This window comes from Suncus etruscus, chromosome 2 (assembly GCF_024139225.1).
Source record: "Suncus etruscus isolate mSunEtr1 chromosome 2, mSunEtr1.pri.cur, whole genome shotgun sequence".
Taxonomy (NCBI): Eukaryota; Metazoa; Chordata; class Mammalia; order Eulipotyphla; family Soricidae; genus Suncus; species Suncus etruscus.
This window is the reverse complement of record NC_064849.1, coordinates 130,289,277-130,309,325: the sequence shown is the minus strand read 5'-3', so window position 1 is coordinate 130,309,325 and position 20,049 is coordinate 130,289,277. Positions and strand designations below refer to the sequence as shown.

The 20,049-nt window shown below is 40.3% G+C and overlaps 1 protein-coding gene across 1 annotated transcript in view; it reads right to left on the bottom strand.

Annotated features, from left to right (window-relative positions):
• ARHGEF28 (Rho guanine nucleotide exchange factor 28) overlaps window positions 1–20,049 on the bottom strand; it is a 291,674-nt gene that overhangs the window by 228,123 nt on the left and 43,502 nt on the right. Inside the window, exons 2-3 of the mRNA XM_049768833.1 lie at window positions 4,608–4,755; window positions 1,213–1,506 (exon numbers count right to left, since the gene is read on the bottom strand). Coding sequence (XP_049624790.1) covers window positions 1,213–1,506; window positions 4,608–4,755 — 442 coding nt within the window. The remainder of the gene's footprint in view (window positions 1–1,212; window positions 1,507–4,607; window positions 4,756–20,049) is intronic.

Sequence of the window (20,049 nt, the reverse complement as noted above, 5' to 3'; positions counted from 1 at the left end):
CAACCTGCTCTTATACCAAGTTGTTGCCATTTTCTCATTGTCAGGATGTCATATCAAAACTGGCACATGTTGGTGTCAGAGTAGTATTAAGAATGTCCCAGAGGGCCCAGAGAGATAGCACAGCAGTGTTTGCCTTTGCAAGCAGCTGATCCAGGACTAAAGGTGTTTGGTTCGAATCCCAGTGTCCCATATGGTCCCCCGTGCCTGCCAGGAGCTATTTCTGAGCAGACAGCCAGGAGTAACCCCTGAGCACTGCTGGGTGTGGCCCAAAAACCAAAAAAAAAAAAAAAAAGAATGTCCCAGAGGGAGTTTGGTTCCTGGAGCTGTTGCAGAGAACAGTGTCAGATCTATGTCTGAGATCAAGGGTTCAAGGTTGGATAGTCGCTGTCTAATTCCATGGAGTCTAAATTAGGACCACATGACATATGTTCAAGGTGGGAGATGCCCCTGTATTGTAAAATGTATGAGTTCTTATCCCTAGTAGATAAGAACTTGTTTTTATATGTAAAATTCCCCCCTTTTTAGTATGCCTTTGCAAAAAGAAATGGTGCTATATTATATTGCTGATGCATTTGGGGGTGGGAGTGTCAGGATCCATCATCTCTGTACCCTGGTTTTAACCTGAGCTTTTATCCCACACAACTGAGTTGGGAGGTAGAGTTAAGAGAAAAGAAAGTTGGGGTCCTGGGAGTGGGAAGTAGGTAAAACTGGTGTGCTGTTGAAATTAGGTTCATGAGAAACCATTATTAATGGTATTGCAATTCACAAAATCTCAATAAAAAATAAAACAAAATGTCAACATTGCTGAGAACATTTACATTCATTGGTGCTTTTAGTCACCTCCTATTGCAGAGCAGTTCTGAACAGCCCATAGACTCAGGGTTCAGTAATTAGTGGGATCTAGGCATATCAGAGCACAACTCAGATCCAGAGTTGGCAGGAAATCACATCGTTGAAGCAGAGAATGATGCATTGTATAGTCAGAGTGGTAGTACAGATGATATTTGCCTGGTATGCAGCTGACCTTGGTTCCATTCCTGTCACCCCATATGCTCTCCTGAGCACAGCCAGGAATAATTCCTGGTTACAGAGTCAGGAGTAACTCTGAGCATCTCCTGATAAGGCTCAAAACACAAAACAATAACAATAAAAAATAACAATACATTGTAAAACATGTTCTGAGATCTTTTGTACTTCCTAGAGAAGACTCACCTTCAAGTGAAGAATTTCCCAAGACAGTCCACCCTTGCGGCAATTCCAGATGAGCCAGAGCCAGCACCAACTCCTCGTCCAATGCAGGCAGTGCTCCTGCTGGCAGAGCAAATGGTGTCAGCAGACTCTGATGGCTCCCGGTAGTGAGGCGATCAGCCTGAGTGACCAGCAACCGGGCCAGCCTGCAAGCCATGTTGTCTACATAAGTCACTGAGCTGGAGCCCATGGTTACTGGAGAGTAACCTTCTGAGCAGAGGCACACAGACACCGTCACTGTCTCTTGACATCCATGGCCTGAACAAGACAACAAAAAGTTCACCAAAGGGTCAGAGAGGTAGCACAGTGGGTAAGACACTTGCTTTGCATATGGCCAACCCAAGTTCTATCTTAGGCATCATATATGGTTTCCAGAGTCCAATTTCTCCTCCCACCAAAAGAAGTTTAGCAACTATGTGGAATACAGTTTGATTGGGATTGCAAACAATGAGTTTCAAAGACTGAGCAGCCCTAAGAGCAAAGACAGCTATTTATCACCTCCAGTTACTCCTAGTTTAGAATCTGATTTAATACAATTTCTCTTAGCTGTAGTGTTCTATCTCCTAACATCACCAAAGCTGTTTCTGACAGATCCTTATCTTCTGTGTCTACCCCAACCTCTGAACTTAAGTGTAATGTCTTAATGGCCTACCTGTCCTCTTCTCTGCCCTTTTCTCCTAAGCCACTTATGCATATTTATTTTATGAGATAGAGCCTTTGGGAATACAGACAGGGAGGAAGACTGAAGATAGCTCAGCTCAGTGAAAGATCACTGCAAGTTGCACACTGGCCCACCCCAAGAATGTGAAAGTGTGGGGCGAAGTGATAGCACAGTGATAGGGCATTTGCCTTTCATGTGGCAATGTGGCAGACCTGGACTGACCAGAGTTTGATCCCTGAGCCTGCCAGAAACAATTTCTAAGGGCAGAGCCAGGAGTAATCCCTGAGTGCTGCTGGGTGCAAACCAAAAAATAAAAATAATAATGATTTTTTTAAAAAGTAATGTGAATGTGGGGGCCAGAGAGATAGCATGAGGTAAGGCGTTTGCCTTGCATGCAGAAGGTCAGCGGTTTGAGTCCCAGCATCCTGAGCCTGCCAGGAGCGATTTCTGAGCGTAGAGCCAGGAGGAACCCCTGAGCGCTGCTGGGTGTGACCCAGAAACCAAAAAAAAAAAAAAAAAAAAAAAAAGAGAGACCAGAGAGATAGCATGAGGTAAGGCATTTGCCTTTCAAGCAGAAGGTCATTGGTTCAAATCCCGGCATCCCATATGGTCCCCCGAGCAAGTCAGGAGTGATTTCTGAGCGTGGAGCCAGGAGTAACGCCTGAGCACTGCCGGGTGTGACCCCCAAAAACCAATAATAATAATAATAATAATAATAATAATAATAATAATAATGTGGTCTGAATACTTTCATATTCAGGTGCGTGGCCACCTGATCCCACCATCTGTCCCTGGCTCCTTATGTTCCTCAGTCATTTTGCCCAAGTGGGAACATGTCAACGCAAGAGCATTTTTATGCTGCCTGTGGCAAAATTTTTAGAAGTGAGAACCTTTATTATGATAATGAACACTGGGGAGAAATAAAAGTAACATTCAGCTACTGCTATCCCAGAGGCAAAAGATATCCGGAGCCAAGTTGTTCCTGCTTGGCTTAATTCTCCAAAGCCAGACCTCCACATTCACTGTTCCATTCAGAGAGGGCGACTGAGATGTTGCAGACCCTCCCTCCATCCCCTGGTAAAGCACATTCAAGAAACACTACAGAATCTACTTGCTTTCACAAAGTTTAAGCAGAGAAAGCAGTGATCAGAGACATTGAAGGTATGGAATTGGGGATGGCTGTCTGCATCCAGGGAGTGTGTTAGAAAAAAGGCAAGGGAATTGGAGAGATATTTCCGTGGGTAAGGCTTGCCTTATACATGCCATGCCCAGGTTTTTCTCTGGCATCCCATTTGGTCCCTTGAGCCCCACAAGGAGTGACTTCTGAGGGCAGAGCCAGGAATAAACCCTAAGCATTGCTGAGTGTGACCCCAAACCCCAAATTATATTTTTAAAAAAGAAAAGAAAAAGAAGGCAAAAATCCGCCCCAGGGTAGGTTTCAGGTTTGGGGTGATTAGCAAGCTCCTTTAAAAAAGCAGAAGCGGCAAGGAGAGCTAGCCCTATAAGTATAAGCAAACAGACAAGATTTGCTATGAAGAATGGCATTTTTGTTGCTATTTCAATTCTTCTAAGAGGCTTGATAAAAAAAAGAAAACTGAGAAAAGGTGGAATTGCAACCATGAAAGATAATTCAAATGCCAAAACCAACAGACAGGCACTAAGGAGACAAAGGCTCTGAGGGGCCATCGGTTAAATTTCACTTTTCTGTTTTGTAAGGACCAGAGTTCCTGGGCCAGAGAGAGAGAAGTGCTTAAAATTGCCCACAGCCTCAGAAATTAGATGCCAGATTAATTCAGTGACCAAATCAGGCAGGGCTGAGGGGGTCACTGCACAGCTCTGAAATGCTCACAATGTGTGTGCTGTTTGTATTTTTAATGCCCACCTTCTTTCCCCATGTAAGATAACTACAGAAACGCTTAGAAACAGCTTTTGCTTTCAAAATGAGACCAATTTTATCCAAAAGAAAACCTAAAGGTTTCCCAGAAAATATATTCTTAAAGTCTGAAAGTCCCATAATTTGGAAAAACCCAAACAAGAACCACAAAACCCGACCTCTCTTGCAGGTAATTACATTGTAATCCTGCCATCAGGTTGGCAACTAAAGGTTCATGTACATGGTCCACAACCCCCATAGTAACAGAACAGGGACAATTGTACCTGAGAAGGGCTATTGATTCACAACAGTAGGTTAGCATGAAGCACTCATTCCTTTGTCCCCTGCTACCATGATAACTGAAGAGGACATTGGGGAGAATCAAATAAGAATCAAATAAATGAATATTTTAGAGGGGTGGATGAGAGAAAATTCTGGAAGCAGTGACAAGGAAGAGTCTAGAGAGACAGATGAGCTACAGAAGGAGCTTTAGCCACCAAAGCCACCAGCAGAAAGGTGAGTGGAGAGGAAAGAAAGAAGGCTGCTGTTTCTCTGTGGCTCACTCTGCCCAAGTCTGCCTGGGGTCCAGAGCTCCAGTGGGGGGATTCTGACACCTGCTGTCTCAGCCACTGGGCTGACCACACAGAACCACCTCCAGCCTAGATGGACCCAGTTCTGCTGGGGTGCTGCAGACACAATGGGAAATATGAGCAGCACCCCAGTTGTGTAGCCAGCACCCTGCCAGCTCCCCACCACCCATTCCCTCCAACCTCTTGCACCAGAAGGAAGGTGCATGTGGACAGTATTCCCCAGAGGGCCACTCACCTGGAATCCAGGACTGCAGGACATTGTCCTCAGCACGCTCAGCGATAGCAATGTGCCGCTGATGGGCTCCGTTATAAATAAAGTAAAATTCGGCATCTTTGGGAAGATAAACATTTTTGTCAAACGTGGCATGGACCATGGTCTGTCCCTGGAAAAGAAAGATGAAAAAGGCATTGTCACTCTACCTCATTTTGACCCTGATAAACCACAGACAGGCCCTTGTCCCAAAATAGTATTGTTTGTTATGTTTATTTTGTGTAGCTGAAATCCAACACAACGGATCTTCCCTTCCAACCACAGCACTTTACAACACAGGGAGACAGATGCCCTGTGATGAATGGAGGTCAGAGATGCATGATTGATTCTGTTTTGAAAGCTAAATTTTGGGACCTAGGGAAGAGCTCCTTGAGAAAACTCACCAGCTCTGCAGAAGGGTTCGAATCTGTTATCCTCAACTTTGTCTGAGTTCTGGTGATGAACACTATGGCTTAGGTTGTTCCTCCACTGTATTGCCACAGTACAAAGGTTCAAAATACTTTTTCTTAACTCTGGCCAAACCCTGCATGGCATTAGCAGGAAATAGTCACAAATGTTTGTGAAATAGTCACAAACGATGCCTTACCTAAAGTACCTCATGATCCAACACTTCTTACACCACTGTTTTCCAACTGCTACTTATCTTTTCTAACGAATTTACTAATATCTGTTCCAATCCTGCTTGACCCCATGCTTTCTATTGAGAATTTCTGGTTGGCACAAAAGTCCTACGAAGGAACAAAGGAAGGAAGGAAGGAAGGAAGGAAGGAAGGAAGGAAGGAAGGAAGGAAGGAAGGAAGGAAGGAAGGAAGGAAGGAAGGAAGGAAGGAAGGAAGGAAGGAGGAAGGAGGGGGGGAGGGAGGGATGGAGGGAGGGAGGGAGAGAGGGAGGAAGGAAGGAAGAAGGAAGGAAGGAAGGAAGGAAGGAAGGAAGGAAGGAAGGAAGGAAGGAAGGAAGGAAGGAAGGAAGGAAGGAAGGAAGGAGGGAAGGAGGGAGGGAGGGAGGGAGAGAGGGAGGAAGGGAGGAAGGAAGGAAGGAAGGAAGGAAGGAAGGAGGAAGGAAGGAAGGAAGGAAGGAAGGAAGGAAGGAAGGAAGGAAGGAAGGAAGGAAGGAAGGAAGGAAAAGGGGAGAAGAAAGAAAGAGGGAGGGAAGGAAGAAGAAAAGTAAGGAGGGAAGGAAGGAAAAAAGGTAGAAAAGAGGAAGGAAATTAATGAAGAAGAGAAGGAAGAAGAGGGGTGTGTGTGTGTGTGTGTGTGTGTGTGTGTTAAAAAGCAAGGAGGAAAGGAGGGAGAAAGGTTGGCTATAGGCTAGTATTCTCTGGACACCATCCCCCACACTGAGAGGCCAAAGTAAGAAGGTGCATGAGTACACACACACACACACACACACACACACACACACACACACACCGCATTGCAAAAGCTTCAGCAGCAGATCGGGGTGATGCAGTGAGAAAGAAAGGCTATTAGGTCCAACTTGAGGGAGTGGCAGTGCAATGGAAACCAATAGGGGAAGCTGCACCAGAACTCCCAGTATGCTCAAACAGCTGGGTTTTCCTGCCCCCCCCCAAAAAAAAAGACCTGCTCTGGAGATTGCCTCACCTTTCTCTCGTTAGGGAAAAAATAAGCAGTCTGCGGTTTCCAGGACATATCCATTTGTCTTTAACAGAGATTAGGATGTTAAGTTAGGGCCCTCATTCTCAAAAACAACATCAGCATGCAAACTCATCTTTCAGATGGTCATGTCCACTAAGATTCTTTGAATAGGGGAGAGGGGGTAAAAAAGGTTCTTTGAATAATATTTGGCAATCTATCACAACAGGAAAAGCGACCTTAGACATTGAACTCTCTCTCCCTCTCTCTCTCTCTCTCTCTCTCTCTCTCTCTCTCTCTCTCTCTCTCTCTCTCTCTCTCTCTCCCCCCTCTCTCTCTCCCTGTCTCTCTCTCCCCACTCTCTCTCTCTCTTTCATACACACAGCAGCCCTGAAAAGATTCAATAGTTTGATTTTTTTTTCGTTTTTCTTTCCGGTTTTATTGAGCACTAAACTGAAATATAACACTGCATTTTTTCAAGGCAGACAACATGATTTGGCAAATACATTGTGAGCTGACTGAGTTTAGTTAATATCCATCTCCATTATATTACATCACAAAGGATTTTTTCCCTGTGTTTCCTTGTGGTGAAAATTTTAAGATCTACTCTCAGAAATTTTCTAGTAATTATAAAATAGTTTGATAAACACTGTAAAGTAGTTATCTTAAAACTGGAGTTTTTATTAATATTTTTTATTTAAATGGATAAGAGTTCCTGTCTTACTGCATCCCTGCCAGCACTGCTTGTTCTCATTCTTTCTGATGTGTGCCAGTCTCTGTGGTGTGAGGTGGTACCTCATAGTTGTTTTGATTTGCATCTCCCTGATGATTAGTGATATGAAGTATCTTTTCATGTGCCTTTTGGCCATTTGTATTTCTTCTTTATCAGAGTGTCTGTCCATTCTTTCCATTTTTTGATGAAATCAGATGGTTTGTTTTTTTTTTTTTAGAGTTCTGTCAGTGCCCTGTATATTTTGGATATTAACCCCTTATCTGATGGGTATTGGGTGAATAGTTTCTCCCAATCAGTGGGTGGCTTTTGTATCCTGGGCACTATTTTCTTCAAGGTGCAGAAGCTTCTCAGGTTAATATATTCCCATCTGTTAATCTCTGCTTTCACTTGTTTGGAGAGTGCAGTTTCCTCCTTGAAGATGCCTTTAGTCTCAATGTCATGGAGTGTTATACCTACGTGTTGTTCTATATACCTTATTGTTTCAGGTCTTTAATCCATTTGGATTTTACTTTTGTACATGATGTTAGTTGGGGGTCTAAGTTTGCTTTTTTGCAAGTGGCTAGCCAGTTGTGCCAACACCACTTGTTGAAGAGGATTTCTTGCTCTTTTAAAAAACTGGAGTTTTGTACCTTAGATCCCCTTCACCCATTTCTCTCACCCTTGACACCATCCCCCATCATGCCACACACAGACACAAGTCACATGCCAAAAAAGTCTACTATACAATGCTTTTTTAAAAAGTTCAGGAAAAGAATCCAAAAAGTGGGGGGAGAACAATAACAAATGTCTGACATGACTGAGAGGAAACTTGGAACACCATTTCCAAAAATAAGGAAAAATAGCTTGCTTTAGTTATGTTCCTAGTTGCTAATAAAACTGTTAATTATCCAAAGACAGGATCTGGCTTGACCTGTTGGTGATTATTTTTAAATAGAAAACAAATTGTATAAACAGTTCCAAGTTTTACACAGATTACAAGGATATCTAATCTGCATCTATTCAAAATAATGATCATATTACTGTTTTATTTGGTTGAATGAACAAGGACTACAACTTATGAAAGAGTCTAATTGCATGTTTTTTAATGCCATACAACCCTGACCAGTGCAGTTCTATACATCAGTTATACCTTCCTTTCAATATCTTATCATGATTTCACTGGCAAAAAGAAAAAAAAAAGGATAAGCAATTTCAACTCAGAAATGAAATCTGTTCATTAAAGGGAGATACCCAGAAATCCCAATACTCAGCAATCAAAGAAGCCTCTGATTTGCTCATCAGAGAGATGAGAAAGTCACATTATGAAATATTACAAGAAAAAGACAAGAGGTGATAAGCCAAGAGAAAGCACCAATAAGATACAAGAGATTAGAGTGAGCTCAGGGCAGTGGTTAGCAGGGGAAGAGAACGAAAATCATGTATATGAAAGAGCAAGATCATTTCCATTCAGAAAAAAAGTGCATGGGAGATAAAACGACTCGGAGATTTAGATAAAGATATATAAGAGGTCAGTCAGAAGAAAGGGCTTCTGAAAAAGTACAGAAGAACAAGCATAACAGGAATTTTCAGGCACAGGTTACAATTTTAGATGACTGGAGTCTCTCTACTGTGTGTGGCTGCTGAAAACTGGCTGCTTTCCTTAACAGAACACTAAAATTTATTAATAGTAAAGATAAATTCTAATATACAGAATTCCATTATTTCATTGCTTCCATTATTTTCCCAACCTGATTCAATTACATGCTTTGATTTAAGGCAACAAAAAAGTATAAACTTTCCCAAGAGAATTTGTTGAAATCAATGTCAGAATCACTCCAGTTCTTCTATGCAGACATAAGAGAGGCATGCTACTACCATCATGTGCATTTACTATATCCTAAATGAGAAGGACATTCCAGGCCGGGGGTGTGATTCAGGAACAAAGTACTAACATGCATCTATGAAAACTGACGGGGCTGGAGAGATAGCATGGAGGTAAGGTGTTTGTCTTGCATGCAGAAGGACAGTGGTTCAAATCCCCGCATCCCATATGGTCCCCGAGTCTGCCAGGAGCGATTTCTGAGCGTGGAGCCAGGAGTAACCCCTGAGTGCTGCCAGGTGTGACCCAAAAACCAAAAGAAAAAGAAAAAGAAAAAGAAGAAAGAAAGAAAGAAAGAAAGAAAGAAAGAAAGAAAGAAAGAAAGAAAGAAAGAAAGAAAGAAAGAAAGAAAGAAAGAAAGAAAGAAAGAAAGAAAGAAAGAAAGAAAAGAAAAGAAAGAAGAAAGAAAAGAAAGAAAGAAAGAAAGAAAGAAAGAAAGAAAGAAAGAAAAGAAGAAAGAAAGAAAGAAAGAAAGAAAGAAAAAAAAAGAAAGAAAGAAAGAAAGAAAGAAAGAGAAAGAAAGAAAGAAAGAAAGAAAAAAAAAGAAGAAAGAAGAAAGAAAGAAAGAAAGAAGAAAGAAAGAAAGAAAGAAAGAAAGAAAGAAAGAAAGAAAGAAAGAAAGAAAGAAAGAAAGAAAGAAAAGAAAGAAAGAAAGAAAAAGAAAGAAAGAAGAAAAGAAAAAAGAAAAGAAAAGAAAAGAAAAAAAAAACTGGCACCACCAAAAAACAAAATAAAAAACAAAAGTAAAAGACACTCAGAGATCACACTGAAATTTCTAGAAGAAATAATAATAAGCAAGATTATCTCCTCAAATTAATTATAACCTTAATACACTTTAGTCAAAACCCAAACTGTTTTTCTTTTCAAGTGAAACTTAAGCTTATTCTAAAGTTCTTCTGAAGGAATAAACACACTAGAATAGAAACAAACTTTTGGCCAACAGTAGAATGTTTGCGGCATGGGGAAAGGGTCAGACCTTGGTAATTTAAACAGTGTGAGGTAGCACAAAAATAGAGCCCGAAACAGATACATAAAAATTAAATAATACAGGCAACATTTCAAAAACAGTTTGGAATGGCTAGACGGTGCAATAACCTTTTTTATTAAGGACACCATGATTTGCAAAGTCATTCATGATAGAATTTTAGGCATACAATGTTCCAACACCAATCTATCACAATAACTAGAGGCAAAAACATGTTTCCACACAATATTAAATTCCCATCCTGCAGTGAACTTCTTTGTTCAATCAGAAGCATTTTTCTAAGTTGTTATTATTGTGGCTTGCATTTTTTAAAACTGCATCCCATTAAGTGTTTTGATAGTTTGTAATTTACTTAATTACCCCTCGATTGCAATCCCAAATACTTTAAGGCTATTTCTCACTGTTATAAAAACTACATTTCATGAATAATATTTTTATGCTAAACATTTCTCTTTTAGAACAAATTCCAGAAATGAGTTCAAAAATGTGAACCATTGTTACAAATTAAAAAATTGCTTTCTAAACATGCTCCACCAATGTTTAATCCCACTTGTATTGGTCAAGAATATAATTTTCATTCCAACCTTGCCAAAATTTCTGTTTTATTATTTCCTATGTTGATGGCTAATAAGCAGTTTCCTTAATGATTTAATTTATATTTCGCAATTGCCACTGAAATCTATTGTTTATTTTTCTAAATAGTGCCAGCATTGTTAGTGCATTGATAAAATATCACTTTGAAGAACATGAAGAACATGCTTCTTCTGTTTGCATTTGGATTTGCCTTAGGCAGGTCAAAGTTTTCACAAGAGAATATTTCCTTTTCCTCTCTATTATCACTGCCTATTACCCTTCTTCGCAACCCAATAAAAATACTCTGCTAAAGCTTCTGAATACCAGATGGCAGGCAAATGGGAACACTATCAAAGAAAAAAACTAAAATGTATTCATACTAAATACACTTCAGGATATTCTAACATCAACAAAACCAAGTAACCAACAGCTGTTAACATCAGCATTCTCCTAAAGGAAATTCTACTTGTAAAGTTTCAACTCTTGTGTTATTCCAAACACTGCCTGAGAAATAAAGGTCTTGTACTCAGTTCCAATGTAATCAAAGAATAAAGCAAAAAAAAATTTTTTAAAGTTGGACACTAGTTGTGATCTTAATTACTAATCAACTAAACACGAATCACCTCTGAGTCAGTCATCCAAAAAAATATTCATTCGGCACTACTGTGCATCAATAAAAATCTACTACCTCATGAAAGATGTCCAGACCAGATCTTTTCTATTGCAGCCAGATATACCTGGGCCATAGCAAGGATGTTGAAGTGTACAAAACCATCTTGTCACATGAGGAACAATAGAAGGAACTGGGGCTGTTTTTGCCAATGAAGAAAAGATCCCTGAGTTAATGGTCCCTGTTGGAAATATCTGAGGGTCTCTCAAGTAGACAAGAGATTACAATCATGTTCTGCGCAGGTCCTAGAGGGAAAGCCCTAACACAATGGTGGGAAGGACAGGGCACAGAGTTCACCGCAGCCTTCCAGATTGGTGAATGCCAAACATGGACAAGGGTTACTTCAATTGAGGAGGAAGGTGATGGGGTCTTTGTGTTTTTGTTTTCCTTACTTGTTTGTTCTAAGCAAAAATTGGATGAAATAACTTCAAGTTATCTCTAGCCTTAAAAGTCTAGAATCTCTGTTATATAATTTAGAATCAAATATTAATAATTTTCCAGCTCAACGACATGACGCTCCCACAAAGAGTGATGAGTGCAGTTAGAGAAATAACTACATTGAGAACAATCATAACAATGAGAATGAATGAGGAAGTAGAAAAGCCTGTCTAGAGTACAGGTGGGGGTGGGTGAGGAAGTGGGAGATTTGGGACATTGGTGATGGGAATATTGCACTGGTGAAGGGGGTGTTCTTTTACCATTGACTGAAACCCAACTACAATCATGTTTGTAAATTAAGGTGTTTTAAAGATAAAGTATTAATGAAATTATTAATTTAATTCATAAAAGGTAAATGTAGATTATGGTTAGTTTTTATAAAATCTCTTCCTTCTACTTCCATTTTGACTTATTTGTTCCTTCCCGTGTAGATGTTTAGTTCATTTTCGTTCTCTGTTCTAGTGGTCTTCAAATAGGATTAGTAGAACACTAAATTGTAATGGGGGAAATGTCAAGATCTTACAAACCTTTAATAAAATTAATTTGTCAAATGTGTTTCTACCATATTATTCTTTTCCCTTTCTTCTCCCTCTATTGTTTTTGCTATACTGGTCAGGAGTGGCACATGTAAAATGTAGTCTCCTGTCCTTAGCTTTGTTGCTTGTTGGGGCCCACACTTGGTTTGCAGTACACCAGAATAACACACACTTTCTGGAACTAAGTTTTTCAATAGTACTCTGAAGTTACCCAGTGATATGAGGAGGTGGTGCCAGGGACCCAATTGAAAATTACATGCAAGGCAGTTGGACCCCATTGTACCACATGCTGCAACCCATATTTCTAAGTCTTAGAAAGATTACATTGGCTTCAATGCTCTATCTTCCAAATTATGACACAATGGAAAGGATTTCCAGGCTAACACTAGTCTCCTTGAATAAATACAACAAAACAAATTTGATGAATTCATTAGTACTAATAAGAGACCTTCTCTAATTTGTGCACTAAAGTTTATTATAACTACTTTGATTACAACAAAAATTTTCCTTTAAAAACTGTTTCAGCGGGGCCTGAGAGATAGCACAGCAGTGTTTGCCCTTGCAAGCAGCCAATCCAGGACCCAAGGTGGCTGGTTCGAATCCCAGCATCCCATATGGTCCCCCGTGCCTGCCAGGGAGCTATTCTATGAGCAGATAGCCAGGAGGAACCCCCCTGAGCACCCGCTGGGTGTGGCCCAAAAACCAAAAAAAAAAAAAAAGTTTCGGCACAACTACCTTAGAGATGCTTAGGCCCATCTGCAGCTAGGACACCCTCTTTTAGTCTATATGTAGGTTGATAATTTTAGCAATGATGGACCAGTCCCTAGTTATTACTAGCCTAAGAAAAGAATCCCTCAGAATTGTTTTATTGCTGTTGTTTTGAAGGGAGGGCAGCATTACAACTGGTAGTATTCCCAGAGTTACTCCTACAATCCAGAGTTACACATGCTCATGGGTCAACTCAGAGACCCATGTGATATTCATGATACTAGAGATTGTACCTGGGGTGGGCTGCATGTAAAACAAGTTCTTTAATCTTTATACTATCTCTTCGGCAACCCCCAAGTTCATCTTATATTTCATGTCTCAAATCAAGTTTTGCATTTTTAACCAATAAAATAAAGACAAAAATTCACCAATTGCAGATTCAGATAAAACCCATACAAATAGTAATCTTAGATGGCGGTTAATTCACTCCTGAGCTCTGTAGATTTATGTCAAATCAACTGCATTATAAAGGTCATGGGTGTCAGTTGACAACTCTGAAGGTGCCAGAATCAAAACCAAACATTAGCACGAATACAAGGCTCCTAAGTCTGCATGAACTGATCACCCCAGGGCAAAGAGTATAACAGTATCATCTTTATTCTTATTGCTGGGTAGACCTGATAGCTCCCTGTATGCACAGGAAGTCCTTCTTCTGAGGTAACCAGGAAAAGGAGCAGGGACCAGGGAGATAGCTCAAATAACAGAGCACAAACCTAACAGACACAAGGCTATGAGTTTGATCCTCTGCACATGTGGCTTTCTAAGTAAACAGAGTTCTGGTTGCCATAGAGCATGTTTGAGCCATATGCTAGATATAATTCTGGTAACCTCACTAGGTTTCCATTATCACTGGCCTAGGCAGTACTGTCAATCCAATCCAAGCACTACTTATATATCGGCTAATTTTTAATGTTTTTTTAATAGATACATTTTGCCTTTCTCATCTGACAAGTATCCATGACCAGAATATTCCTTTCTTCCCTCGGCCCCCTAAGACACCACACAAGCAAGCACTCAGTATACATGTACATCACCATGTGCAGACACACACAGCCAGACCATTCCAAAGACATAAAGGCAGTGGCTATCACTGCAAATAATGCCTAGGGCAAGATGACAAAGAGATTTACAAAACCAAATGTTGCAAGAATTTCTGAGAATGCATCCGTGTTTCAATCCTTGTAGGTAAGTAAGGAAATGGGATGTCTGATGGGCAGCTGCTCTGGATTCAACCACAAAGAAAATTCAGAGCCAGAGCCTAGTGTTCACATCTCCAACCTTACCACAACTGTGAGCAACTCGGCAAAGGACCTATGAGCTGGCCCCGAAAGAAACTTCCTCCCCCAGAAACTAAGCAGAGAAGCTTGTATGGAAAAAATTTTAGAAGCAATCAACTCCTCCAAAGTTCTCTCAATGCCTACTTCTACAGCATCCATATTCTTCCATTCTCTCACTTCTACATTTTCTAGAACTCCATGATTTTTTTTAACAATAGACACTTCTGGAACCTGAGGGCTCTTGTCTTTATTTTTCCTCTCAAATCAGAGAGAATCCAAGTAGAGGTCATCTCAGTCGTAGTATGGAAGACATACTATCCTTAAAACAAGATAAGCCATGATAGGAAAAAAGGTATCCAGAAATGAAGACCCACCTCAGTTCTCAAAGAGAGTAAGAAGATGAGGAAAGAAAGAGTATCTAAGAAAGAGGAAAGGAAGTCTAAGAATTTAGTGAGGAAAAGGGTGGGGAGCCTTGGGCTAAGAATGAAGAAGAGATTAGAAAAGAATCTCATTGAATTTAACTGGAACATAAAAAAGGCACCAAAAAGAAAAAAAGAAAGAAAGAAAGAAGAAAGAAATAAAGAAAGAAAGAAAGAAAGAAAGAAAGGAAGGAAGGAAGGAAGGAAGGAAGGAAGGAAGGAAGGAAGGAAGGAAGGAAGGAAGGAAGGAAGGAAGGAAGGAAGGAAGGAAGGAAGAAGGAAGAAGAAAGAAAGAAAGAAAGAAAGAAAAAAAGAAAGAAAGAAAGAAAGAAAGAAAAAAAAGAAAGAAAGAAAGAAAAGAAAGAAAAGAAAGAAAGAAAGAAAAGAAAGAAGAAAGAAAGAGAGAGAGAGAAGAAAAAGAAGAAGAAAGAAGAATAGAAAGAAAGAAGAAGAAAGAAAGAAAGAAGAAAGGAAAGAAGAAAGAAGAAGAAAGAAAGAAAGAAAAGAAAGAAAGAAAGAAAGAAAGAAAGAAAGAAAGAAAGAAAGAAGAAAGAAAGAAAGAAAGAAAGAAAGAAAGAAAGAAAGAAAGAAAAGAAAGAAAAGGAAAGAAAACCAGAAATAGTGAGATAAAAATGAGCAGGACAAAGAAAAATATCCACCCTGCAAGAAATTAAAACTGGAAATACTTGGGGGTAGAGGGATGGGGAATAGTTTGGTCTCACCCAGCAATACTCAGGAGCTTCTTCTGACACTGCTCAGGAGTCACTCTCACTGTGCCAAGGAGACCATACTTAATACTGGGAAATTGAACCAGGGTAGTCACATGCAAGAAAATCTGTACAGGGTCAGTCATCCCTATACTAGATTCTAATGTCTGTAAATACTTTTGTAAAAATGGTAAGGGCAGAGGTAGAGGCTCTAAAATGTTGAATTTTGATGCCAACAAAGACCATTTTGGTTGTCTAAAATCAGAGCCAGAAAGAGAGAAGTTGGATTATGAAATCATGTGTTTTGTGCACACATTATAAAAGACCAAACAAATGTGTTTGCTTTACAAATACCTCTTCCTCTCCTGTCACATTTTGGAATCAGTGCTGATGAGAGAAGACAGTAGCCTTCTCTCAATCTTCAGGGTCAATGACTAGGGCTCTTCACCAGAAAAATAAACAAACACAAGAGGACCTGGCTGTTGCCATGTTTGCAAGGGGCCACCTCCCTAGACTCAATCTTTCCTCAAAAGAGATGTAGACCAAGTCATGAAAAATCATGTGTACACCGGCCAAAAAGCAGAGAGCTGGCACTCTCTAGGAGAGGGTGGGCCAACCCCCTGCTCTGCCAAAACCAACACCTGCCTGCATCCATCACCCACAATCACCACTTTACCCTATTGGCTCTGCCTTACCACTCCCCTTATGATTCAGGTCACCAATAAGACAATATAACTTCAGATACACTGTATTTGGACTGAAATTCTCGGGGGCTTTTTTGGAACAAGTGTGGGCAACCTCCCCCCCACATCCTCCTTCTTCTGGGAGGCCTGACAGCTGTGAAACACCCACAAAAGCCACAGTATCAGTAATAGTGCTTTGAATTCCTGGACAGTTTCATTTGTTTAATGCTGTCATCTCCTAGAGGAACACATATTTAAAAGAATAGACAGCTATCAAACAACAATTGCTTACTAAACCTTCTGCCACTGTATTAATGACTTCATTGGAGAAGCAATAATTTTCACATATTTGCTTGCCACTGTACTTTTTTCTTTCTTTTTTAAATCTTCTCTTGCTTTTTCTTTATTTTTTTCTTTGTTATTTCTATTCTTTTTCAATACCTGAGCTCTTGCTTTTCTGGAAACAAATTAATATGGTCAATTTTGTACCTATGTGATTCATATTCTTTAAATAAAGTTAAAAAAAAAGGACCTTTACAGAGAGTTGCCAAGTGTTGGCTTCAACAGAGATACCAGTAGGCCACAGTCAATTGGAAAACACTCCTGCTTCCTAGTTTAAACACAAAGTCCAGTTCAGACAAGAACACTGCAGCAACAAAATCAGAGCTTCAATACAAAGTACCATCCAAATCAATGGATCCTGTCAAGAGAAATAATTTCCATTTCCTTTGAGCCTCACTGAGGTGCTTCTGAATACATTACCCTGTATGAACCTCAACTCTGCTGAGACAGATAGGTGGAGATGCAGTCCACACAGTTCCTAAATTAGTCAGCCCTGTTCTCCATTATTCATTCCAGAGAGGAACTGAGGGTCTCTGAGTATTAGAGTTAACAGGAAACAATCCCCAAGAAACTACTTACAATGTTATGATCATTCTAGCAGAGGCAGAATAGATAGGAAAGCAAGAGCCTACTCCTGTGAGTGAATCACCCAGAGCTGATAAGAATCAAGTGGGTTTAAGGAAAAAATCTGAGTTTATCAATGTAGAAGAAAACCTTTCATAAAGCTGTAGGATAACTGACACCCAAGCGAAATAAAAGGATAAAACGAGTGGATGAGGAAGAGCATTCAGGTTGAGGAACCAGCAAGTGCTCAGTCCCTAAGGTGATGTGCTCCAACCAGTGTCTGAGAGACAGCAAGACAGCTGCTGGTTAGAGTAAAAGAGGTAAGAACTGGTGACAAGGTGAGGGGTACATGAGGATCAAGTCAGGATGTGGGTGAGTGGTGACTATGCAGTGGTCATTGTAAAGCTTTGATAGGAAAGTGACAGGACTTACACTGTGATTGAGGGTTATTGCTTTGACTAGAGCACCACCATTAATGATAGAATCATGGAACTCCAATGCAGGAAAGCAGAAACAACTGGACATTCTTTCAGAGCATTTTTTTCTGTTGTATCATGGAGGTTCTTGATGGAATTTTCTCTTGGTCAAGAAAAGTAAAAACACCAATATCACAGGAGGATATACCTTTAATCAGCTTTGGCTATTTTCCTACAGAATACTGGCAATCCTGTGAAGATGGAAGATTGGAAGCCACAACAATAAAAATGAAACACTTGTCTACTGTTGGGGAAGGAGAGGCTACTCCTGGGTCATCGTTGTGCAAGATCTGGCAGGAATCAGGGCACACCTTCTCAAATTTTTACATAACAAATAGGAGATGAGGGGAGGTCAAAAAGATAAGATAAATGGAAGGAACGGGGGGGGGGGAGATAATAGGGGGAATAAGAAATGGAGGGAGGAAGAAGAGATGAAGTGAGGGAGGGAAGGGAAAGGGAAGATGGATGGAAGGAGAGAAGTATGAATGGATGAAGGGGTATAAATGGAGGTAGGGCATAAGAAATGAAGTGAGGGAGGAAGTAGAAAGTGAGGGGTAGATGGGTGGAGGGAGAGATGGGGGAGTGAGTGAGGGAAAGATGGAGGGATGGATAGAAGATGGAGAAAGGGAAGAAGAGGTGGCCAAAAAAGAAGATGAGGTGAAGAAGACAGAGCTCACTCATTTGGCCTCTATTAATAATAAGCAACATAAAATGATAAATAACTATTGTGACCAGATGGCTTTTAATTTGAATATGGAACAGCTTTGAGTATTCCATAACTATAACCCATTCTTTGCTGGTAAATAAACTTCTGTTTTGCATAAGCCAAATATAAACATTCAATGAACAAATAAAATCAGATACATCACACACCTTCTGACATATTTGCAGATACCCATTGTCAAAGCCAAAGGAACCTCAAGAAAGTATCATCAGACTTTTCAGATTCAACTCTATGCAAAATTTCTATTGTCCTTAGATGAAAATCCAAGCCAGAGTGATAATACAGTGAATAGGGTATTTGTCTTGCATGTGGGTGATCCAAATTCAGTCCCCTACATTCCATATGGTCTCCTATGCATTGCCAGTAGTAATTCCTGGATGAAGAGCCAGGAGTAATCTCTAAGTATTGCCAAATGTGGCCACAGACCAAACCCAAAAAAAAATTCTATGTGTAGGCAGTATTTATCAATGCATTAAGTATAGTTCTTTAAACACCCATTAAGATATGGCAGCCCTCAAGGCATAGATCAGTGATAGAGAGCATGCTTCCCTGGGCTTCAGTCCCTGGAGCATAAAATAAAACGGGCTTTAGTTAACGATACTGTGTGTTTGCTAAGACAGGCTCCACAGTAAGTGTAGCTCATTAAGTTGCAACCACCCTCTGAAGTCAAAAGAACTATACCCATTTACAGAGGAGAAATCTGAGACTTTGTATGAAGGTGACACTGCTAGGCAGGTGTTTCCCTCTTAAGTAGGGGAAGTTGATACTCAGTGTTCAACACTGCAGATAGCATAGGCAGAGCCTGTTCAGGAATTGTGCCCTGAGTTGACTAAATGGGAGCATCTCTCTCAACCTAATTCAATGAGGTCTTTTTTGGTTTAATTTTGGTTTTGGTTTTTGGACCACATCCAGCAGTGCTCAAGGGTTATTCCTGACTCTACACTAAAAAAATAACACCTAGAACTGCCCAAGAAACCATATGGGATGTCAGGGATCGAATCTGAGTTGACCAAATGCAAGGCAATATCCTACCCATTATTGCTCTGGCCTCTCAATGATATTTTAACCCCTCAAAACTGGCTTTCTTTTTTTTTTTTTTTTTTTTTTTGGTTTTTGGGCCACACCCAGCAGTGCTCAGGGGTTACTCCTGGCTGTCTGCTCAGAACTAGCTCCTGGCAGGCATGGGGGACCATATGGGACACCGGGATTCGAACCAACCACCTTAGGTCCTGGATCGGCTGCTTGCAAGGCAAACGCCACTGTGCTATCTCTCCGGGCCCTCAAAACTGGCTTTCTAAGTATAAAAACAGACTGAAATTTAATGTGTGAGGATTAAAATAACTCAAATGGAAATAATAGATAGGAGGAGTAAAAAAGTTTGAAAAGATTAGTGACAACACAAAGCACTTACAACTGCTTGGTTGACTTAAAAAGTTACCAAAATACAAACTGATGCAATACTTCAGCAGGTAGGGCATTTATCTTGCACAGGGCCCACCTGGGTTCAATCTCTGTCTTCCCATGTGGTCCCTCAAGTCTACCAGGAGTGATTTCTGAGCACAGAACCAGGAGTAACTCCTGGCACCACCATTGTGGTTACCCCCCATAAAAAGATGACCAAAATGGAATAAAACATGTCATTCTCTTATTTAAGTAGGACTAGTTAAGTTGCCTAAATACAATGCTATCTTGCAAGCCTGCTTAGCATAGAACTCTGGCTGGACTTAGTCCTTGCAAACTCTGGTACTTTAGTGAATTGAGTCTAGGCTATTAATGCTTGTAGTAGCAAATGAATTAGCCTTCTATTGAGACATTTTCCACTAAAATGCCTTACTTCCCAAGTAGCTAGAAAGCAGATTCTAGGTGTCCCTTTTTTGTAATGGCTCCCCAACAAACAACACTAGTCTTAAATTAATGATAGCTGGAGTTTAGATATTATGCCTTGGAGTAAGGTCACAAATCACAAACTATATTATTAGGATTGGGGAATTCATTGGGGCTAGAGAAACAGTACAGTAAATAGGGCATACCTAGCAACTTATTTCACCGAGCTTGTGTGCA